Source organism: Gobius niger (assembly GCF_951799975.1).
Source record: "Gobius niger genome assembly, chromosome: 1".
NCBI lineage: Eukaryota > Metazoa > Chordata > Actinopteri > Gobiiformes > Gobiidae > Gobius > Gobius niger.
In genome coordinates this window covers 2,333,234-2,358,378 of record NC_136852.1, presented here as the reverse complement: position 1 = coordinate 2,358,378, position 25,145 = coordinate 2,333,234, and the positions used below count along the sequence as shown (strand labels likewise).

Sequence of the window (25,145 nt, the reverse complement as noted above, 5' to 3'; positions counted from 1 at the left end):
GAATACCCAACAAAAAAATGATGGGAAAAAAATCTGATGACGTGAGGAAAAAGATCCTCTCGGTTCAGGCGGGAGTTAAGAGGTTAAAGCAGTACTAAGTAACTCTTCCCCCTAGAGGCCATAAGCGCAACTGCAGGTGTCGTAACAAGTTACGATTTTTTTACTTATTAATTGTCTTGGAGAGTAAATACTACGCTGACAGAAAAGGCAAAGGGACAGAGGGTTACTGTGCATCCAGTTATACAATGGAAATATTTTTTTTCACTCAAACTTGGCTGTAAATACTGTTTAAAGTGACGTTAGCTCGCAGTTAGCTTTGCCCGTTAGCATGTTAGCTTCTTCTTTGTGATTCCATTAGTGTGTATTGGTGGCTCCGGTCCGGTGTCAGCCAAGTTGCAAACATGGTTTTCTGGTCAGAGACACCAGGGGGAGATGAAAGACCCTCCAATCATCCCATAAACACCTGTATTACCCCCACAGGGACGACGGAAAGGATTTATTAAGGTAAACACGTTACTTAGTGCTGCTTTAAATGACTTGAATTGAGGAAATGTGTCTTGTTTTGAGCGGTTTTCACTCATTTAGACCTTTTTCCTGATCTGACCAAGATTATTTTGCTTGTTTGAGGACATTTCAGACTTGCTCTAGGGTAAATCTCGCTTGAAATAAGAAAGTAAAATTGCCAATGGGACAAGACCATTTTTCGTACCCCATTGGCAGAGAAACGTACTTGAAATAAAGGTGTAAATGTATTGAAACGAGTCAGAAACATCTCAGAACAAGTGAAATAATCGAGGTGAAATGCCCAACTAAATCTTAACTAGTCAAAACAACTAAAATTTGGATTATTACGCTCAAATTGATTCATCTAAACTAATCTAGTACTTTTTGCAGTGTTCTGTGTTACTTCTGCTGGGCCAGTGAGGGGCAGGTGCTCAGCCAAGACAAAAAGGGCACCCTCCCTCCACCCGTCGGGGGGGATAAGCACAATACAATTCCCTCATGATGTGAACACTGAACAAGATAGTCCTACCTCGTCCTGAGTCCATCATGAGGCTCTGCACTTATGATGCACTATATACACTTCAAACATATACATGGTTTGCCCAATGCCCGTGCGATGGGCCTGGTCTCTCTGCAGTGCCTGGGCCAGGACTACAACGGCCAAAGGGATGATGGGAAATGAAGTGTGGTCAACACATGCGCTGACAGCTGATTCACTGCAAAAAGTGGATTCTAAGTAAAAAATGTCTTACTTTAAGAAATAAGTTCTTATTTTTTCCCTAAAAAGTAATAATGTTTTGTGGAGCAAAGTTTTCTTGAGAAAAAAAATCTTGTTTTAGGAAATAAAATCTGGCCATTTCTTGTTCAGATATATTTGCTAAAAACTTGCTAATTTTTCTTGTAACAAGAAAGAAAAACTTTTTGAATCTTCTTCAGTTTTAGACAAAGAATATTTTTTCTTATTTTTAAGAAAAACTAAGATCACAGCAACGCTTAATTTAAGAACTGATTCTCACAGACAGATAATACATTCCATTCTTTAAAGTGGGCGGCTCGGTGGCACAGCGGTTAGAGCCTCAGCTTCTCAGCTTTTGTCATTAACGAAAAAATGACAAAAATGTGACAAAAAAAAGACAAAAAAGTGACATAATTGAGTTGAATACCCAACAAAAAAATGATGAAAAAAATCTGCTGACGTGAGGAAAAAGATCCTCTCGGTTCAGGCGGGAGTGAAGAGGTTAAGTTGAATTACAGAAATGAATGCACTTTTTAAGGCTATTCTAATTGTCCCTGTTTCACCTGTAACTCTCAGGGAGTTGTTTTGCTGTCGTGTTGTGTTCAGCACAACTGAAGGAATTTCTGAAGGTGCCTTCACAGAGGAATTAGTGGAAGTGGGAAGAACAAGGGAGTAGGAATTGGTTTTGGAAAGGGTGAAACTGAAACATGTCTTACCTTGTGAAGCTTCACCCGGGCAGGACCTGGAGTCTGACCTGAGTTCTGCTTCGTTTCCATCCTCTTGGTCTGCAGTGGCCATTCCAACTAAACATTCACATGTGTTTGAATCAGTATTAAAGATAAAGACGTTTAGTGATCAGCATCGACACACGTGACCAACACGTCCACTGTGTCATTTTGTATCATGTCGTGTCGTACAGCGAGCAGCAGGGGGCGCCGGCTGAACAAGAGCAACACCACTTATGTATCGCACACCGATCCCGTCAGTGCTGCTGGGCTCGAAGGCCCGGGCCGCCCGACTCTAACGTGTAAAGCACACGAGCCATGGCTTTTCCTCCTCGTTCATGTCCATGTAGAAGTGCAGCGCTACAGAGTTTAGTGGTTTTACCGTTGGCGTCGCTCTGTAAGAAGAGCCTCCAGTTTATATTCAGGGGTTGAGCTTGAGATGTTGCTCTATGATGCTTTAATCATTTGACTTGACATCACTAAACAAGCAAAAACATGTTTGGTGCCCAGTTATTGTTTCAAGACTATCCTTTATTATCTTGGCCAGTGACTTCCTCTTCAGTTTTCCTCTTTCTAAATCCTCACTCTCAGTTGTTAAACAGCTCAATCCTCAGCTCACTTTTCTGAATAAGAATAAATGACCTCAGTCTGTGTTGAGTTCCCTTTTTTCACTGCTGTAATGCTTGTTCACCACCAGATGGCGCCTTTTCAATGAAGCCTTCCAACACTGTGTGACACATTCAATGTCTGACACACACTTTGAGGTATAAAATCCGACTCCTTTGTTTGAATTCAAGGCTTTGCGGACTCAGTGAAAGCTTCTGATTGTTTCTCCTGCTTCTTTTTTTCTTTACCCTGACATGTGTAACCAGTTTCACTTTATTTAACAGCGTGGTACTGTAAGTCTGCAGTAATTCTGTTGCGCTAATGTCCGTTTCTGTCTGTGAATGGAGACAATGAAATTCTTTTGTAAATGGACTTTGTCCACTAGATCAAGTCTGACTTCTGTCCAAGTCACAGTTGGTAAGTCCACCTGCGGAACAGTAAAGACCCCCTGGTCCTGAACAAGACTAAAACTTTAAGAAGCTGCTTTGGGTTTAACAGATTTATTTAAGGGGGGGGGTATTATGCAAAATGGACTTTTTCAAGCTTTCCATCATGTTATTCTGTCACTCCCTCATTAAAAACATGGCTGAAGTGTTGCCTTGGCACATTCACGTATTTCTGAGTAATCTGTAAAAACTCTGATGGCGGCCATTTTAGGGATAGGTTTGCCTGAGTCCTCCTAGGAACGCCCCCACCTCCTGGAGACGCCTCCGAGCTTTCGTCACCAGCCGAGTAACCAACCACTGCTCCTCAGCAGAACCCCCTCCCCACTGATGCCACAGACAGCGTGTGGAGGGGGCGTGTCTAAAGGCTCAGAGGTTCTTAAAGAGACAGAGGCCTATTTCAAGACATTCACTACAGCCATTTTGAGAGAGACATTTTATACAAGGCAGTTATTCTAATTTACTGCATTTACAGACCAACAGAAGGTTTGTCATCATTGTAGTGCGATATAGACTGGTGCTATGGGACTGAAAAAAGCAGAATACCCCCCCTTTAAAGGCAATCTGCACCAAGGACAAAAACTAACTCTGACTTTTACTAACCTTGGTAAAAGTTGATGCCTAAGAAAGTAGCCTGAAAGTGTTGTGTACTTACCAGGAGTTGAGCTCAGAGTCAGACCTGTCTCTCCTCTGCCTCAGACACCGTTCCCTTCACCTGAAAACTCCTCTAAAGTGGGACGGCTCTACGCTCGGTGTCCACAGGGCGTGAGCTTAACACACATCAGGCTGTGACAAACACTTCCATCCTGACTGAAACAACAGAGTCGTCCTAAAGACAGGAGGGAGTCCAGCTCTGAAAGTCCAGACCAGTCTTTGAACTTGAGGCTGATGGAAGGTGTGTTCGAGGCTTTCAATTGGTTGTTCTCTAAAGGTAAGTGGGTTCAAACACTGCTTTTAGAAAATCACAACTGCTGGGTTTCAAAAGTGACTTGTTACTCCGGGTTTGAGCCTTCTGCCGCCTTGTTCTTCTTTGTTCTACGCATGCGCACCAAAGTTTAGCACCAAAGTCCATCTCTGACATGTTACAGCCGTATGAACCATCTCAGGGAGGGGTCTCCTGGTGGTTCCCAGAGTCAATAATAAACACGGTGAGGCTGCGTTTCAGTTTCATGCAGCTAAAATCTGGAACAGTCTCACGAGGATGTGAGACAGGCCTCAACTCTGACAATGTTCAAATCCAGGCTGAAAACAGTTCTTTTTACCCGAGCATATGACACTGAAAGTCTTTTATCTGCACTCTCGCCTTTTACACTGCAAAAAGTAATGAACTAGATCAGTATAAACATCTCAATTTGAGCACAATAATCTAAATTTTAGTTGTTTTGACTCGGTAAGTTGTTCTTGGGCATTTGTCCAGGATTATTTCACTTGTTCTGAGATGTTTCTGACTCGTTTCGATACATTTCGTCCTTATTTCAGGTCATTTTCTTTGCCAATGGGGTAAGAAATTGGTCTTATCTCACTGGCGATTTTACTTTCTTATTTCAAGCGAGATTTACCCTAGAACTGGTCTGAAATGTCCTCAAACAAGCAAAGCAAACTCGGTCAGATCAGAAAAAGTGTCTAAATTAGCGAAAAACGCTCAAAACAAGATACATTTCCTCAAGTCATTTAAGACAATGCTTGATATTTACTTTTTGCAGTGTACTGTAATTTATTCATTTTTATGTTGATGTTTTATTGATTTGATCTGTTTTCTTGTAATTTCATGCGATTGTGAAGCACTTTTGATAGATTAATTGATAACACACCAAGATTGCGTAAATCTGTGATTAACACGAGCAATCGCTGATGAACTCTTCTCTAACCTTTAACAGACGAGCCGCCTGCAGATACAACACCTAAAGGTAGGAACCTCTCCCTACATGAATCAGTCTCACAATACCTTCCAAACATAACGGCGTTTATCTGCTGCTTTTATCCTAAGTTGTGTCTGGTCTTTTTGGAGATCCGTGGAGGGCGATAGACTGGGGGTGAGTACAGCTGTGTCATGTATTGTTGCCTGTTGGGGGTTTTCTCATAGTGCAGCACCACAGAGGTCCAGGATGGAACGGAGCACAGAGGTTTTCTCAAACCCACAGTAGGAGTCCAGATTTCAGTTCAGTATTAGTGAGAAAAATCACCAGGTGCAGGACCAATGTTTTCAACTAAATATTGATACAGAGACAGGGAGAGGAGCAAAGTAGTTATTTTTTATTTATGGTTTATTTGGTAGGGACAGTGCAAGTTAATGAACAAGCCACACCGGATTGTAGCCTTAGGCTAATTTTCATCCGTCGTCCCCCATGCGCACTCTCAAACACACTCTCATACATCCTGGCCTATTGTACATGTTTTTAGTGGTAGGGGAAACCGGAGTACCCGGAGGAAACCTACGCAGACACGGGGAAAACATGCAAACTCCACACAGAAAGGCCCCGTCCTTGGTGGGAATCGAACCCGGACCTTCTAGCTGTGAAGCACGAGCGCTAACCGCTGTGCTACCGTGTCGCCCGTTTATTGGTAAGTTTTCTAGCATTTCTGTTAACCTCTTAACTCCCGCCTGAACCGAGAGGATCTTTTTCCTCACGTCATCAGATTTTCTTTTTCCATTATTTTTTTGTTGGGTGTTCAACTCATTTTTGTAGCTTTTTTATCACATTTTTGTCATTTTTTTGGGATTTTTTTGTCAATTTTTCAAATTTTTTTGGTCAAATTTTTATCAAATTTTTTTTTTCATTTTTTTGTCACATTTTGTTACATTTTTGTCATTTTTCGTCAATTTTTGTAACTTTTTTGTCAAATTTTGATCACATTTTTGTCATATTTTTGTAATTTTTTGGTAACTTTTTTGTCACATTTTTGTATTTTTTTTTCCACATTTTTTTTCATTTTTTCATCAATTTTTTTCATCAAATTTTTCTCATTTTTTGTCACATTTCCATCGTTGTTTTGTTGCTATTTTCACAGCTGGGGTGAAGCCAAACTGGAGAAAAGGTGCTCGGTTCAGGTGGGAGTTAAGGGGTTAAAGTGACCCTGCAAGTTGTGAAATGTGCCTATAAAGTCGTCCCTGTGAAGAATTGGGATGCTACAATAATGTTAGGAAAGTTAGGAATGAGTTATGATGACAACTACCATTGTAATATTGTGACATCCTCCTTCATTCTTTGTTAGAAAAAAAGATCAGATAAAGGGCCTTTAATATGATGACATCATCACACGACTAGTCGATTCCACTTCAACTGTTTTCACAGATAAGTCGATCTTCAAAAATCTGTAGTTGTTAAAGCCCGACTTGTGTTCATGTATATGGCAGAAAATACATCCATAATTCATTATTTGTTAAAGTAGCGGTGGAGCAGTCAGTGAAAGAGATGTTCTTTGTTTTCCCACTGGCAGCTTCGAACCTCACCCTTTGTGGGCACTGCTGATTTCCTTTTGGTGTTTTCAGGTGACAGCACAATATGGGCCATATACCACTGATCTGTAGATGGAGTTCACAACATCATCGCAGTCTAGTAAAAACATTGAAACTTCTTTCCTCTCCAACAGGACCAGAGATGATCTTCGTGAGCGTCTAAACAACTATAAACCTCCAGAAGGAGTGAGAGACCTGCGGATCCTTCTGTACGGACCAGTGGGAGCCGGGAAGTCCAGCTTCATCAACTCCATTCAAACTGCCCTCCGTGGTCAGACCGCCATCTTGGCTGCAAGCAACGCCACGGCCGACACGAGCAAAAGTTTCACGGCTGAAGTATTTCCTTTTTTATTATAATGTGGGTTGGTCTTTGGAGTTTTGTAGCCTCTTATTTATCTATTTCAAGGGTGTTAAATTAATTTTGGGTGGTGGGCCCACAGCGGGCCACATGTATCATTCAAAGAAGAACTGTCATTGTCATTTTAAAAACAACAACGACATTTCGTTGGAGCATTACAACACTTCACAGTTTATATGACGTAAACAAGAAAATACTATTGAGAAACATTTTTTAATCAGTCATTATTCATGGGGTCGGCCCATTAGTCCCGTTGAGCAGAGGTGACATTACTCTGACATCTCTTTGGTCAGAAAAACACGGGTTAGGGTGAAGGCCTGTTTTTTTCGGACAAAAGTCTAGGTCACAACCGGACGTACAACTTATTGGTCGTGCGATTTCTGGCATTTTCCAAATCGCTGTGTTTATTTTCTGTAGGTGGAGAGCATAGTTGTGTGTTCAGATCACCACACACTGACGTGCGTCACACAGAGCTGCTCGGACGAGTCACTTTGCTGACCGCGGGTTCATGCGGCTTCGTATGAAGTTTGAACTGCACATGATGTGTACGTCGTGTAAACTAACAGCTGTTGTGCTTTGTGCGGTTGATGCACTCTCGCTGAACGGGCAGTTCACCAACGACTTAAACCACATGTATAGAGGAGTAGAAGCATCGGAACATGCGTCGGCCGCACTAGAGGTTCACGTGTGACTCATACGAAGTCCTCAAGTGCAGCATATGAAAAAAACAAATTTTGTACGAAATGTAGGAAAGACATACGCAGACGTACAGTGCTCTTGCAACCTGAAATAAAGGTAAGTGCCCGTTTGTTTGTCGTGTCAAAGAACCTCTGTGGTCAGTCTCTAAGCCGGTCACATGCGCGCTCTCCGTGTGTTTTCTTTTCTTCGGCCGTAGAAGTCCGTACGGCCGGTTGTGACCATTATTCATACACTCCACACTCGGTGGGGTGTACGTACCTTTACACATTACCTGGTAAAGCTTACGGTAAGCGACTAATGTAGCCACAGCCGTCCTGGGGCAGACTGATCATATACCACATGGCTACAATGTGTTGTTTATTTTGGCTTTGCCTTAGCATATATATATATATATATATATATATATATATATATATATATATATATGTAAGGGATAATGTATAGAACGCTGGTCATTATCGGGAAAATAAGCACCGACAAAGGTCTACATTATCCCACTTATTATACGGCCATTTGCCAACTGAACACACACAACATAAACTGTACACTTTTATGAAGGTCGAAAGGTTTATTTAAAGACTTCCGCGACAAATAGTTCCCAAAAGTTTGCGTGTTGCTCTGCAACGTTTGGCTTGGCTAGAAGCAGCAAGGCTAGCAGCTAGCCTAGCTACTTAGCTGAAGGTGCAGTTGGAGGAATGATGGTGAATCTATGGGTAAGTTATAAGTCAGACTCATAATAACTTCACGAGCGATTCCCCGACTTCTCTCTCAGTGACGGGGACAGAGATAGTGTCGCTACTACGTACGAGCGGAGTGATATGAAAGCACCAACTCCGTTGCCATTGGCAGCGTCATTATTTTTCTCAGAGGTCCTTTAGCAGAAAATAATGACCGGTAGAACGTTGGGAAATCCCATTTAAATCAACGAAGCTTCTACTTACGTTGTGAAGAGCCGTATAATAACTATATATAAAAACTCTTCCTCACCCTCGGTCTCTTTCTTCCTCTTTCTTCCTCTACCAGAGGCCTGGGAGCTTGAGGGTTCTGCGCAGTATCTTTGCTGTTCCTAGAACTGCACTTTTCTGGACCGAGATGTCTGATGTATTTCCTGGGATCTGCTGGAGCCACTCCTCCAGTTTGGGGGTCACTGCCCCGAGTGCCCCAACGACCACGGGCACCACTGATGCCTTCACCCTCCAGGTTCTCTCCAGCTCTTCCCTGAGCCCCTGGTATTTCTCCAGTTTCTCGTGTTCCTTTTTCCTGATGTTGAAGTCGCTTGGTATTGCTATGTCGGTCACAACGGCTCCTCTGCTCTTTGTCACCACCACAATGTCCGGTTGGTTCATCACCATTTTGTCCGTCTGTATCTGGAAGTCCCACAGGATCTTGGCTCGGTCATTCTCCACCACCTTTGGAGGTGTTTCCCACTTTGACCTTGGGGTTTCCAGCCCATACTCTGCACAGATGTTCCTGTACACTATACCAGCCACTTGGTTATGGCGCTCCATGTAAGCTTTCCCTGCAGCATCTTACACCCTGCAGTTCTGTAAAGCTGGATTGTCTCATTGGCCTCTTTGCACAGTCTACACCTGGGGTCTTGTCTGGTGTGGTAGATCTGGGCCTCTATTGCTCTGGTGCTCAAGGCCTGCTCCTGTGCAGCCATGATGAGCCTCTGTGCTGTCCTTTAGTCCTGCTCTGTCTAGCCATTGGTAGGATTTCTGTATATCCGCCACTTCAGTTATGTTTGGGTGGTACATGCCGTGTAGGGGCTTGTCCTCCCATGACGGGACCTCCAGCACCTCATCTTCTGTTCCCCATTGTCTGAGACATTCACTGAGCACGTCATCTGTCGGAGCCTTGTCCTTGATGTACTTATGGATCTTGGATGTTTCATCCTGGATAGTGGCTCTCACACTCACTAGTCCTCGGCCTCCTTCCTTACGGCTAGCGTACAGTCTCAGGGTGCTGGATTTGGGGTGGAACCCTCCGTGCATGGTTAGGAGCTTTCACGTCTTAATATCTGTGGTCTGTATCTCATCCTTTGGCAGCTTATTATTCCTGCAGGGTATCTGATTACTGGCAGGGCGTAGCTGTTTATTGCCCGGGACTTGTTCTTGCCATTGAGCTGCTTCTTAGGACCTGCCTTACTCGTTGGAGGTTTTTTGGCCGTAGCCGCTTTCCTTGTCACCTCTTCGAGGTTGCCATTTGCTTGTGGGATTCCGAGGTACTTGTAACTGTCCTCAATGTCTGCTATTGTTCCTTCTGGGAGTGAGACCTTCTGTGTGGACTACCTTCCCTCTCTTAGTCACCATCCGGCCACACTTCTCTAGTCCGAATGACATCCCAATGTCTGCACTGTATATCCGGGTGGTATGGATCAGTGAGTCGATGTCTCGCTCATTCTTAGCTACAGCTTGATGTCATCCATGTAGAGGAGGTGACTGATGGTGGCCCCGTTCCTGAGTCGGTATCCATAGCCAGTCTTGTTGATTATTTGGCTGAGGGGGTTCAGACCTATGCAGAACAGCAGTGGGGACAGGGCGTCTCCTTGGAATATGCCACATTTGATGGAGACTTGTGCAAGTGGCTCGCCATTGGCTTCAAGGGTGGTTTTCCACAACCTCATCGAGTTTGCAATGAAGGCTCTTAGAGTCCTGTTGATGTTGTATAGCTCCAGGCATTCAATGATCCAAGTATGTGGCATTGAGTCGTAGGCTTTCTTGTAATCAATCCAGGCAGTGCTCAGGTTAGTGTGTCGGGTTCTGCAGTCTCGAGCGACTGTTCTGTCTACCAGGAGCTGGTGTTTGGCACCTCTGGTATCTTTACCGATTCCCTTCTGAGCTGTGCTCATGTATTGATCCATGTGCTTACTTATCTTAGCCGCTATGGTGCCGGACATGAGCTTCCACGTTGTGGAGAGGCAGGTTATTGGCCGATAGTTGGATGGGACTGTACCCTTTGAGGGATCCTTCAGGATCAGGATTGTGCGCCCTTCGGTTAACCATTCAGGGTGATCCCCATCCCTCAGCAGCTGGTTCATTTGTGCTGCCAAGCGCTCATGGAGAGCCGTGAGTTTCTTAAGCCAGTAGGCGTGTATCATGTCAGGGCCTGGTGCTGTCCAATTTTTCATACCTGAGGCTCTTTCTTGGACGTCTGCCACTGTGATGGTAACTGGATTCTGTTCAGGGAGGTTGCTGTGGTCCTCTCTCAGAGCCACCAGCCACTGTGCATCACTGTTGTGTGCTGCCTCCTTCTCCCATATGCCTTTCCAGTACTGTTCAGTTTCCAGCCTTGGTGGGTCTGCTCTGTTATTGTTACCCTGCCACTGAGCGTACACTTTCGCTGGTTGAGTTGCGAACAGGCGATTTACTCGTCTGGCTTCGTTGTCTCTCGTGTATCTCTTTAGGCGGCTGGCCAAGGCTTGGAGCCTTTGTTTGGCAGTTTCCAATGCTTCAGGTATGGGCATCTGGCTGTACCTTTTGGGTACTTGCTTTTTCATTGCACCTTTCAAGGCCTCTGTCAATTGACTCACTTCCCTCCATGCTGCCTTGATGTTATCCTCCAGCCTTCTTTTCCATGGTGGGTATTTCATCTCATGGTTGCTCTTACGATAGCCAAGCGTCTCTAGGATCACTGCTGCTGTGGAGTATATATATATATATATATATATATATATATATATATATATATATATATATAGATATATATAGATACAGATATATATATATATATATATATATATATATATATATATATATATATATATATATATATATATATAGATATAGATATAGATATAGATATAGATACAGATATATAGTGGCTCTGGCATTGTGGTTAGGAATGCACAATGCTCTACAAGTCGCAGGCCGGATTGAATCCTCTCATGATCTATTTGGTTTATTTGTCAGGCACACATACAAAAACATAGACAAACATAGCGCATCAACTTATTATAAAAGGTATTACTGCAATAGATACAATCCCCCCACAGAGTGTCATAAATATCCCCCCCAAATTTCTTCATGTACCTCCTGTGTACATTTTGCCAAACATGGTCACTGCTCTTACTGTTCTTGGTTTTAGCTTGTGTATAACCAGTTTACTCTCTCTCGTTCAGTTAGAGACTCACAGGATCCACAAAGTTGGTGGAGATGAATTTTTCCAGTTCGTGTTCACCGACACCATGGGGCTGGAGCCCGGGCCCGGTGGGATTCTACCTGAGGACATCAAGCTGGTGTTGGAAGGACACGTAAAAGAGGGTTACACGGTACGAGTGTCTCTCAGCACAAGAATGAACTTAACCCTGAGTTTAACGAGAAACACTGATGTTCCACAGTTCAAACCTGACTCTGCCTTGGCAACAAGTGACCTTTACTACAAAAAGGAGCCCACTCTGGAGGATCAGTTTCATCTTTTAGTCTGTGTTCTGTCGGCTGACAGTCCAGACATTGACAGGAACATTGTGAAAAAGATGAGCCAGATCAGAAGAGCAGCCAGAGACCTGAGTAAGAGATTATAGATTATAGATCTGCAGATTTATACCATGGTCTGGGTGAATACTTGATTCTGATTGGTTGGAAGGTGTCCGTTAAAAAGTTATAATGTACACCTAGCACATCAACAGTTAAATAACTGTAAAATCACGTTCTATATCACTCCACTGCAGCTGTTTGCATAGTAATAAACAATTGAGCTGAAACTATTTTCAGGTAAAACAGCTTAAAAAGTGACACTACTGAAATAAACAAATAAACAAACAGGCCCCAATGATCAGTTTCAGTTCACGGGACCATGGTATGAGCGGGATAATGCAGGATGAGGTGTCCATTATCAGAAATAAGTTATTTCTGACAATGGACACCTCATCCTTTATTATCCCTTACGTATCGTTCACACTCTGGTCCTGAAGTGTCTTTCTTTGATGATTTACAGAGATTCCTGAAATGGCCATTTTGACAAAAATCGACCTTGTTTCCAAGGAAATGGAGGAGGATTTACAGAACGTCTACAAATGCAAATATCTGCACAAAAAGGTGAAGCTTTTCTAACAGAAACACCTTCACATTTCAGCAGCTGTAACTGAACCTGATGTTCTGTGTGATTCTCTACAGATGAATGAGCTGAGTTTGTTGGTGGGAATCCCTCTGAACTGCATGTTTCCTGTGAAGAACTACAACACAGGAAACATTGAGCGCGTTCAGGACGATGACGAGCTGCTCCTGACTGCAGTGGATTACATGAAAGTTTATGGAAATGACTACATCATCAAGCGAATGCATACTGAGTGAGGATTCAGTGGGATCGTTCACGTTGTAGAATTTCATCATTTCATAAGAAGAAATGATACCGATCCAACTTTTTTCAATTTGTTTTTATTATTATTCATTCAACATAAAAGCACAAGATACACTTAATTGAGATAATAAAAACTCAAAACTCTAGTTTGACTCTTGTCTCTTATTTGACCACATTATTTCCCACATGCTAACCTGCCGGCCTGGGCTTAAGGTTTAAAGGTCAGATTTACCTTGTGCCCGACAACAACACAGGAGCTGGAGATAAACTTTGTGTTATTTGCCTGAATTATTTGTTTTCAGTCAGGGATGTAGAAGGAAATTTCGGGCCATGGGTATAAACCTTTTATTTTATTGGGCCCATAGCAAGTGTTTAACAGGATTTGAAGCAATGAACTGGCTTTTTGAGTAACCCTGATTGCTCTGGGCCTTTGGGGTAAACTGTCCGACGCCTGTTTTCAATGTTAATATTTTGACTGTGACACATAGAAAGTACTTCAATCAAAGATCGTTCAGACATTTCCAGTTGAAGGAGTTCTCACAATAGAGAAAGCATTTGGTCTATTTTTATATGTTTTGTTTGAAAGACATTCGGATCATTCCGCACCCACATGGCGTGAGATGTGACTGGCAAAACTGGCAGGATTGGATTTTTTGTCAATCACAGCCGTGGGTAAAAGGTGCCAGGCCTTTTGTATAGAACAGGAGAGGCATAGGCTTGGCTGTTAAACTAGAGCTTAAAAAAACAAAAGGAACAGGAGCTGGAGATATTTATATTTCTTAAAGTGCCCATGCTTAATGAAAATATGACTTTTACAGAAAAGTTACAACCCCGTGAGCCGCTACCTTAACGTGGCGGGTTGTTTGAGCGCCCGTATGATCCTGGAGCTCTGTTGTCTCCCAGGGCAAACAGGTCTTAGGTGACGGGTCAGACGAAGAGCAGTTCAGAAGACTCTTATGGACGTGCAACATACAAGGACCGTGATGTCGCCTGGGGTCAGGGCTCGAATGCGAGCACCTGGTGGTTGGGCCTCTGCCCATGGGCCCGGCCGAGCATAGCCCTAAGGGACGACGTGGGCCCTCCTGTGGACCCACCACCCGTAGAGGGATCCGTAGGGGTCAGTGCAGAGAGGACTGGGTGGCAGTTGAAGGCAGATGCCTCAACGACCTGGTCTGCGTGTGCAGCTTCTGGCGTTCGGGACATGGAACGTCACTTCGCTGGGGGGGGAGGAGCCTGAGCTTGACATTTTTCTGGAGTTGCCCGCGGGGAGAGACGGCGGGCTAGGATAGGTTTGCTCATAGCCCCCCAGCTCAGCCGCCACGTGTTGGAGTTCACCCCGGTGAGGGGTCGCGTCCCCCGTGGGTAACGACAGTGAGACCTGGGAGGGAGTGATTGGGAGGAACGGCCTCCCCGATCTAAACCCGAGTGGTGTTCTGTTATTGGACTTCTGTGCTAGTCACGGTCTGTCCATAACGAACACCATGTTCGAGCACAAGGGTGTCCATCCATAAGTGCACGTGGCACAAGGACACCCTAGGCAGGAGGTCGATGATCGACTTTGTAGTTGTGTCGTCTGACCTCCGGCCGCGTGTCTCGGACACTCGGGGTGGTGGTCCCTCTCTTTAAGAAGGGGGATCGGAGGGTGTGTTCCAATCACAGAGGGATCACCCTCCTCAGCCGGTAAGGTCTACTCCAGGGTGCTGGAGAGGAGGATCCGGCTGATAGTTGAACCTCGGATCCAGGAGGAACAATGCGGTTTTCGTCCTGGTCGTGGCACACTGGACCAGCTCTATCCCCTTCATCGGGTGCTCGAGGGTTCATGGGAGTTCGCCCAACCAGTCCACATGTGTTTTGTGGATCTGGAGAAAGCGTTCGACCGCGTCCCTCGTGGTGCCCTGTGGGGGGTGCTCCGGGAGTATGGGGTCCGGGGCCCTCGTGGTGCCCTGTGGGGGGTGCTCCGGGAGTATGGGGTCCGGGGCCCTCGTGGTGCCCTGTGGGGGGTGCTCCGGGAGTATGGGGTCCGGGGCCCTCGTGGTGCCCTGTGGGGGGTGCTCTGGGAGTATGGGGTCCAGGGCCCTCTGCTAAGGGCTGTCCGTTCCCTGTATTGTTCGCCTATCTACAGGTGCTCGCCATATAATTAGAATATCATGAAAAAGTTCATTTATTTCTGTAATTCAACTTAAAATGTGAAACTAATATATGATATAGACTCATGACAAAGTGACAAATGTCAATCCTTTATTTGTTATAGTTTTGCTTACAGTCCATTTTCAAAATATTCAATTTTTGTGATATTTTTCATTTGGGGTTTTTACAACCTGAGCCATAATCATCAAAATGATAATAAATAAAGGCACATTTGTCACTTTGCATGTAATGAGTCTATCATTTATTCATTTCACATTTTAAGTTGAATTGCAGAAGTAAATGCACTTTTGATATTCTAAAATCGCCTGTATGTCACTTCCTGTCAGTGTCCAATTAGGAAGTAAAACTAAAGAATGATTGGTACCATTTTTTTTTTTTTTTAGCATAATCTTATATATAATTGTGTTAATTATGTTTTAGCAAAAATGTAGTCTAATGTCAGATGCACTTTAAGCAATCCAATAGCTGATTTAAGAGGTTGTTCTGCCGCAGACAGATCCATAATAATAATGAGCCTTCACTGCTGAGGTTAGACAGTCGTTTTCTATTTTACTGCTGCATAACTTCAAAAATCATTCAGACCTTTCCCGTTAAAGGAGGAGCTTTGTTCTCTCGAAAAGCGAAAGAATCTGATCTATTTCTGTTGTCATTGTTTTAAAAATTCATGATGCGTCAGACGACAAGGCGTGACCGAACAGGCAGGTCTGGATTTACTCGTGTTGATGCAGAGCAGATCCAAAAGAACAAGACGTTTCATCTATTCACAGATGAACTTAAACACAGTCCAAAGTCACAATCTTTGCCTCGTCTTTCACATTTCATTCACCCCAAACAAAACTCAGAACGAGAGCTGGGAGCCGTTACCTCAGAACTTTAATACTAAAATATTTGTCGTCTGGAACCAGAAAGCAGAACAATAAGATTTACAATATCAGGTTCATAGCTAATGTCAAGAAATGGGGGGAAAATGGGGGGAAACTGAGGCAAAAATAAGGGAAAATGTGGTGTTTTTTTTTTATTGGGCAAAATTAGGGAAACAAATGGGAGTAATTTGGGGAATTGGGAAGATAATAGTAATAAAAAAATGAGGGGAAAAATAATAGCAAACAAAAAAATTGGAAAATATGAAAAAAAAAAAACAATGGGGGGGGGGGGGGGGGGGGGGGGCATGTATTTTGGCACCAGTAATGGAAACCCAAAAACTTTTCATAGTTGATTTGAACGTTTGTGTAAATGTATGATCATCAGCTGATCCTGAGGCTGTACACAGTTTGTTGTGTGAGAAAATGTTTGTGTATATTGTTTGGTCAGGTATTCTGCTGGACTCTGAACATTATTTGGGCTGTTTGATAATCTACAAGGTCAGTGAGTTTAATGACTTTTGATTCCAAGAACAATATGTTGGTTTGATCAAGATAACCAGATTTGTTGATAATCCTCACGGCTCTTTTTTGAAGACGAGTTAATGAAATCAGTGAACTTTCGTAATTATTTCCCCAAATCTCAGCACAATAGCTTAGATCGGGTAATACCAGTGAACAATACAATATATGAAGTGATTTATGATCTAAAAGGTACTTTGACTTCTGCATTATAGAAATGTTTCTTGATATCTTGTTCCCAATTTGTTCTATATGTAACGGGTGGTACCTCAGGGTGTCGCTGTTTCCCTTCGGGCCGGTGACGGGTTAAATAGGAAGTGGCCTGGCTGTAGCGAGGTGCTAGTTTCCGTGGGCGACCAGGAAGATTGCTGGGCTCACGCTGTGCTCACCCACGCCAGGTGTGAGGGCTGAAGTTGTTTGGTGAGTGACTTTTAGAATGTATATGTTGTGTGAGGTATGGTAGCAACAACGCTTGGTTTTTATTGTTTATTTTAATGGCAGGATCGATCAAAGCCGATTGATGACCAGCGGCGTGGGGGTTGTTGAGCAGACTGTGTGTGGGGCATTCACGACGCACAGGTAGTTTTAGATATTTTAGATATGCTTAATAATATTAAAGGTGTTTAAAGTAAGTTTGGTGTGTTTTATAATGTTCTATTTTTGTCTGTTTTTACAGTGTTGCTACCTGCTGTCCTTGTAGTTTTTTGTTTCCAGTTAGTCCGTCCCGCTGTAGCCCATGCTGGGGAGTTCATCCTGTAAGGGCGGACTAACTAGATTTTTTCAATTCTGTGTTTGTTTTGTTTTGTTTCGGGTCACTTCCCTTAAAAACCTGCATACGTCAGAGTCAGACTAGAGTTGATCCAATCGCATGTGGTGTGTTCACATTGCAGTGTTTTGCTTTGCGATTGCGGTGCCTTTTCAATATTGCATGTTCAGTTTCAATGTCGCATGTTGTTGGGTTTCCGGGGTTGCCCGCTTTATGTTATGAGTTAATTTGGATCATATCAGCGCTCTGTTGTCCAGCAGGTAAAATGGGCTGTGGTTTAACCCTACAAGAATAAATAACGTAAACCTTTCTTCTGACTCTGTTCGTTCATATTTCGGCATAGTAACATATATGACCTTTCCATCGAATTTCATCATCAATTATTACTCCAAGAAATTTGATTTTTTTCACAATTTCAATAACTGATCCATTTATTTGCAATTGTGCATTTAATTTCTTACTGCGACGACCAAATATCATTAATCTAGTTTTACTTAAATTTAGGTTGAGTTTGTTAGAATCAAACCATGATTTATTTAATTTTTAATTCTACGCTTATTACTTCTATTAGTTGATCAAGGTTATCACCAGAACAAAACATGTTGGCGTCATCTGCGAAGAGGACCATTTTCAAGCATTTTGAGACAAATCATTTATGTACAAGTTAAACAGTTTAGGGCCCAACACTGACCCCTGGGGGACACCACAAGCAACATTCAAACGCGCAGATGTATGATTACCCATCTTCACTTCAACTGTTGACGATTACACAATAACTTTTGATCCAATTTAAAGCAACTCCTCTGACACCGTATCTCTCTAATTTATTTACTAAAATATGATGATCTATAGTGTCAAAAGCTTTTGTCAAATCAATAAATAACCCGGCTAAATGTTTTTCGGAGTCAATGGAATTTGCTATGTCTTCAACTGTATCAATTATTGCCAGGGATGTCGATCGTTTTTTCCTGAAACCATATTGATTGTCAGTAATTGTGTTGTGCTTTTGTAGGAATGAGTCCAGTCTTGTGTCAAATATTTTTTCTATGATTTTTGAGAACTGTGGGAGGAGTGAGACGGGTCGGTAGTTTGTGAAGAGGTGTTTGTTACCATGTTTAAATATAGGAATAACCTTGGCTGTTTTCATGTTATTTGGAAATACACCAGATTCAAATGACGAATATATGTTAAAGGTTTTGAAATTGCAGAAATAACCCATTTGATTGTTTTCATATCTAATTCATCACATTGATACTTTTGTTTTACATTTCAAAACTGTATCAATGACCTCATTCTCATTTACACACGAGAGAAACATGGAACTCTGGTTTCTATTAATCAAAGTATAATCAGGAGTTTCAGGACAAGAGATTTTAGAGGCTGCGGACCAATGTTTACAAAGACTTTCCTCGTTAACTTTGAAATACTCAGGTACATTTTTCGGACAGGTAGCCTGATTTTTTATTATATTATTTAAAATACCCCACCAGTGTTAATTTTGTCGACTAAAATATTTAGTCTTAATTTTAGTCAAAGTGATATTTCTGACGACTAAAATTGGACTAAAACTAAATTAAAAGTTTCTCATGAGACTAAAACTATGAGTAACATGTCCAGATATTTTAGTCGACTAAAATAAGACTAAATAAAAATGAAAAGGAGAGACTAAAATCATCCAAACTTCAATTGAAAGAGCCTCAGATCATGTAAATCCTCTGCTAAAGGATCAGCTCTGAGCTTTGTTCATGTGGAGCAGCTCCATGAAGCAGAGGGACAAGATTAAATATGATTATAATGAATATTATAAATATAAGTCGACTAAATTAGTCTTAATTTTAGTCGACTAAAACTAGACTAAAATTTACAAGTTTTTTTTGACTAAATCTAGACTAAAATTAAATTACATTTAGAACTGCATGAATTAGAAAAACAAAATATCTCCAGAAATCAGGAACACTCTGGATAACGAGGAACTGAGGCCCTATGTCAAAAATCCTGACATATCCCTTTAAGGAGTTCAGTAAATCAGGCAGGATTTGAACCTCTTAACCCCCACCTGAACTGAGCACATTTCCTCCAGTTTTACCCAAATCTAAAAGCTTGTCGATAAATAAGCATCAAAATAGCAACAACAATAAGAAGAGGATGAAAACGCAACAGAAAAGTGATGAAAAAGATTTCGTAGGTCTTAGCTTTCAAATGAGCACAGTGAGTAACCTGGGTGAAGCTGAAACGGAGCTAATGTGCTCGGTTAATGTGGGGGTTAAGAGGTTAAAAACCCTCCGAACGCGCCCTGCCTCTCCCGTCTTTAGCCGCCGCCGTCTCCCACAGAGGAAATGACCATATTTGGATCACAGCCTTTCCTGCTACACGTGGACACCAAACGTGTCCGTGTTTGTGAATGAAAGAGTGTGAGAAAGACCAGGGAGCGACTCAGACATGATGGAGTCACTTCCTGGAAAACTCCGACACAAAATAAACATCACAAAGAGAGAGTTTGGTCGAGTTTCTTTATTCTGACGCTAAAAGGAGAAAACCTGCAGCGCCTCGACTGGAAGTTCTTCTTAAATTGTGTCCAAATTGTTCCTTTTCTTTTCGCAGTGTGTTACGTTTGGGGGGTGACAGAGAAGATAGAGATCATGTGACTTCAGATCATGTGACTGAGTGCTGTTTTTGTGCCTGCTGTATCTTCTATGCTACCTGTCAATAAACCGTACAATACAAACGATCTGTTTCTACATCTTTAAATCTTTAAAAGTGACAACATTTGACCCACAACTGGATATTTCTTATATTTGTGCACATTAGGGTGTCCCAGGCTATACAGGACATTTATAAATTGTAATATTGCAATAAAGTTTCACTATCCATGAAACTACACCATATTTTAGCTCATTTGGGCAACATTTCGAGGTCCCCCAAGATCACTGAAGTTTTACCATCATGACATATAAAATTGCCAATTTTTGGGCAAGAAAATCTTAATAATGGATTGAGCCAGATTAAAGTGTATGGTTTTATTTTATTGACATATTAGTAACTAAGATTTTTTCAGAGGGGATTTTGGATAAACTGTTGCTGTTATACTGTTTCAATGACTAATCACAAGTGAAAAGATCTATAAAAACTCAAATTCCGCCTGTTTTTTTGGGTTCAAATCTGAATAAATCAGGCTTGGAATTAGATATTAAAAAATCCCTCTGAAAAATCCTTCAAAATATTGTTAAATTGTTAAAAGTTTGAAGTCACTGACCAAGTGGGGCCTTTCTTCATTGCTTTTTATTTTTGTATTTCTATGTGGTTTTTTATTGTGTTCTCGTTGCTTTTCCAGCACGTTTTTGTCGCTCTTTTGTTGCTTTGCTTTAAGATGTGGGTAAAGCCAAACGAGAGAAAATGTGCTTGGTTCAGGTGGGGGTTAAGAAGTTAATAGTTATTTAGGAATAGCTTTTTCCTAGGGTTTACTGTTTAGGCCTTTAACGAGCTTGAAAAACTGACAAATTTATCCTAAACAGTAAAGAAGTTTGCTCACTGTGCACAGTATAATGTGTCTAACATTTATGTTTGTTTGCAAGAACATGGCCAAAACAATTAAGCATCACCTGGAAGTGGAAGTACAGATAAGGTCTGGTTGATCCATGCGAAACAATAAACGGAGCTCGCCTTCCATACGGTCCAGATGTTATGAAAGACTTTCTAGTTTGTATGCTGATGCTACGGTACTTTATTCTTCTAATTCAGACCCTTCTGTGCTACAAAATCAGTTGCAGCTTGATTTCAGTCGTGTTCAAAACTGGTTTTATAACAATAACCTTAAACTAAATCTGAAAAAATCATGTTGTTTGCTCTTTGGCACTCATCATAATTTACGTTCTTCTCCTGATCTACATATTCAGTTTAATAATGGCTCTACTGTTCATAAAGCTGACGCAGTAAAATATCTTGGACTGTGGCTCGATCCTGAACTCACTTTTAAACCACACATAGATTATATTATAAAGTGAACGAACGCCACTTTAAATCCTATTTTTCGTTCAGCAAATTGTTTTACGCAGGAAGTCAGAAAAAGAGTGATCACTCAGCTAGTTCTGCCCATCATTGATTATGCCGACACCATTTATCAAAACACATCTGATCTGTACCTTAAGCCACTTCATATTCTGTTTAACCCCCTGTGCAGATTTATTTTGAAATGTCCTTACAGAACCCATCATTGCATTTTGTTTGAAAATCTCAACTGGTTGCAGCCAAACAATAGACGTTTATTTTTAAATGTATTTACTTCAGCTGTCCGCAGTATCTGGAGCATTTTCTTATTCCATTTACATCCTCATATTCACTTAGAAGTACTCACTCTCTTACTTTTACTGTCCCACGTATTAATAAAGAAATAGGACGCAGAGCTTTTCAGTTCAAAGCCCCCTCTGATTGGAACAGTTCACCTTTATCCATTCGTTCTTTAACATTGTTTGGTTTATTTACCTTATTTTCTCACCTAAAAACACCTTGTTTATGTCTTCAGGTGTATTTGTAATTTTGTACTTTTACCTCATCTCTTGGAATTGTTTCCTTTTGACTATATTTCTGTTGTTGTTTTATTTTATTTTGTAAATTTTGTCTAAGTATCTTGGTGGGGTTTGGGAGGACTATAGATACAGACGGCATCTCGTCATAGAAGGGGGCGTGGCTTTGCCAAGGGGGAAAATAGAATCTTTAGAGAAACACAATTTTTCACTCTTTTTAGCCATTTTCTGGTGGAATATGAACTTATTTATCACACAAATAAAGTCGAGTGTAAATCGGGCCCATTTGGATATTTTCTCACAGCAGATTGTTCAGTAGAAGTGAAAAAACGGCAGTTGTAGCTAGCACTAGCTTACCGTTAGCATTAGTCCGATGCTAACATGTAGCATCATGTTAGCATTCTCCGTTTTTTTTATGTATTTATGGGCTGTTGAACCACTTTGCTCCTCCCCATGTCTTTGTATCTTTATTTAGTAGACACTATATTCATAATTCAGCATTTGTTACAGTAGTTTTTGAATAATTAGAGAAAATGTTCATTTTTTCAAAATTGTTTTCCCCCTTAACTGTTTTCAAAAATGACCATATATGGGCGATTCCAGAGATGCCGTCTGTATCTATGGAGCAAGTTTGTTTTGTCTGTGCGACTGTCCTTATGTGTGTTTTGTCCTGTCTGTATCCTGTCTTTTACTGTGTTTTGTTAACCGTAGCTAGTGTTTTGTGTTAATGGACCCCCTCGCAAACAAGATGGCACATCTCAAGGGGAATTCCATCAATAAACTTAAACTTTCCAAAGTGTAACCGTCACGATCTTGCGGACATGTAGTTCAGCTGAAGTGGACTATTGGGTTTATTGTGAGGCTTGTTGTTAGATTAGCAATAACAATAATACAAGACTGTTATGTCATAATCGTAAAACTTCAGTGACCTTGGGGGGATCTAAATGTTGCCCAAATGATCTAAAAGTTGGTGTGTAGTTTGATGGTGTCATAGTGAAACCTTTAGGGGGACTGCACTGACACCCTCGTGCACATTCTGTTACAAACGTGTTCAGTTCTGGTCTGTGGGAGCGGCGCAGGGCGAGGTGTACTCCGACTCCGCCCGGTCACCTGAGGGACACACAGGAACATGGATTAATGCAGGACTTTAAAGCAAAAGTACGTGCTGGCAGTTCTGGCAGTACTTGGTGAGTAGTAGTCGTATATCTTGACCACGGCAGGTTTGAGGTTTTGAACGTCCGTCTCCTTCCCCAGACGCAGACGGTACGACACGGTTTGGTCCTTGGACAACTGTGAACAGAGGAACGTGAGAAGGTCACAGCAAAAGTAAAGGAGGTCAGAGTAACGTCCGGCTCCAGAACTTTCCTAAAGGTTCTCTCCTGACGCAGGTTTAGATGAAAACACACACTCAGTTTGCAATGAGATCAAACTTTCAGTTGTTTGTCTAATGAAGCTAAAACAATATATTTTTGGACGTGATTACACTTCACCTCCTTAAAGGGATGTTTCAGGATCTCTGACATAGGGCCTCATTTCCTCGTTATCCAGAGTGTTGTTGATTTCTGGAGATATTTATTTTGTAATTCATGCAGTTCTTATATTTGAAGAGCTTTGTGGTGCAAGGCTAGTGCAAGGCTAGTGCATGTCTATGGTATCAGCTAGCCTGCATTAAAAACAGTGTAACCCGCTCCACAGAGCTCCTGAGGCAAATCACTTATAACACCAGACTAACCATATAAATGTCTGTGTCCATAGAATAATGTTTGGAATATAACTGACCTGCATCACATGAATGATCGCATTTTGAGGGACTATTTTCTAGCAGATCACTCCGCCGCGTAGCTTATACAACCACGAAGCTGATGCTGCTCAAATATAAGTTATTTTAAATGCAAAATGGTTAAAATTATTCTATGGACATAGACGTTTATATGGTTAGTCTGGTGTTATCAGTGATTTGCCTTCACAAAATTATGACTAAATATTTTAGTCGACAAAATTAACACTGATTACAAGAAACCACCGTCCTGTTTCTAAAAGGAATATCAATCAAATCAACCACAAGTGAATCTTATCTATAATATAAAACGCAAATGAAACTACCGCTTAACGAGCGCATGGCCTGCACTGCGCTGCTTTTTCTTTTTTCCTGTGGTGCCATTTCTTTTCTATTTTGCTTTCACGTATTGTGAGCCCAGAGGTACATTTTATTATAAAGCAGCTTTGAAAGCTTTGACAATTGTATTCTAAGATTATAAATACTGCCTAACAACGATCATTAAGCTATTTCATTTCAAAACCAACTTATTCTTTTGTAGATTGTTCTTGCACCGTGATGCACCAAACCGCGGGTCCTGCACCGTGAGCTGAACCCCCAATATTTACCCATAAATATTCCACTGTCTCTTGAATTCTATTTCCTGAGTTTAGTGAACATATCGTAGTGGCTCATTCTGCTGGTGCTCTGGACACCGGGCTCACTCCTTTCTGCAGCTGCAGGAGGAGGTCACTTTGCACTGCACTACACAGTCATTACAGTGGGGACAAAGGGTCAGGTCATGAGTAAACATCATCAAATATAAGACAGGAGTACGGCTGCATAAAACTCTCCAATTGCAGTTTGTTTGAAATTATTTTTAGCATTCAGTCTTTTATACATTTGTAGTGGCCATAGTTTTTGGAGTGGAATGTGCAGGGGGGGGCTTCCAGTCAAACAGTTAGGAACCACTGGTCTACTTAGTGCGGGTCTACAGCTATACTGAGTGACGGGTTACAGGGACCAGGGTGGACATTTCTTTGTAATAACTCATAATCTCATCAAATGTGGAGACTAGTTCATAATTATAAAAAAAACTACTCTTAAAAGTCATGTATTTGTGGGACAGTGCTGCCCTCTACTGTTCGGACTGAACTCTTCATCATCATTGGCCTCTGTTGAAAAGCAGGGCACAGTTACCTCATTAATGTGCATAATGTTGGTCATTAATGTGCAGGACATCATGAAAAGTATCGATATCGGAGTTAAAAAGTATAGATATCATATTGTCTGGCAATATATCGGAAAATTGATATTGTCACACCCCTGTTATATAATATATAATCCTTTGTAATAATAAAATGTATCACAGTAGTTGCACCAAAGTGGTCTATTTCAGGCCTGAACATGTAACGTTTTAATTTAGAAGGTAGTGCGGATTTACATAAAGGCTAAAATTGGGTTTTTACATTAAAACCTTAAAAAAGAGATATTACTGCAGCACTTTAAGCCCCGCCCTATTTTAAAGCTGTAAAAACACAGAGGGAACTCACCTCCCGGATGTAGATCAGAACATGGTCGTCTTTCTGCTCCACACGATCCACGAGGTCCTCGGGCTGCAGCTGCAACACAGACACAAGGATTAACAGTAGTAGTAGTAGTAGTAGTAGTAGTAGTAGTAGTAGTTGTAGCAGTAGTAGGTAGCTCCAGCAGTAGTAGTAGTAGTAGCAGCAGCAGCAGTAGTAGT

The 25,145-nt window shown here is 41.7% G+C and overlaps 1 protein-coding gene and 1 long non-coding RNA gene across 2 annotated transcripts in view; one reads left to right on the top strand and one right to left on the bottom strand.

The window, feature by feature from the left end:
* Positions 1-3,865: 3,865 nt before the first annotated feature.
* Positions 3,866-25,145, top strand: part of LOC306979360 (interferon-induced protein 44-like) — a gene marked incomplete at its 3' end in the record, with an annotated part of 91,108 nt that continues 69,828 nt past the window's right edge. Inside the window, exons 1-7 of the mRNA XM_079578264.1 lie at positions 3,866-3,945; positions 4,892-4,921; positions 5,002-5,047; positions 6,606-6,807; positions 11,649-11,798; positions 11,868-12,036; positions 12,464-12,564. Of these exons, the coding sequence (XP_079434390.1) occupies positions 3,903-3,945; positions 4,892-4,921; positions 5,002-5,047; positions 6,606-6,807; positions 11,649-11,798; positions 11,868-12,036; positions 12,464-12,564 (741 nt within the window). The 5' untranslated portion in view covers positions 3,866-3,902. The remainder of the gene's footprint in view (positions 3,946-4,891; positions 4,922-5,001; positions 5,048-6,605; positions 6,808-11,648; positions 11,799-11,867; positions 12,037-12,463; positions 12,565-25,145) is intronic.
* LOC306977220 lies at positions 22,669-25,010 on the bottom strand. The gene is made up of 3 exons (XR_013793816.1): positions 24,952-25,010; positions 22,827-22,932; positions 22,669-22,752 (listed from the first exon to the last, which is right to left on the bottom strand). It is a non-coding gene; the product is annotated as an uncharacterized lncRNA (long non-coding RNA).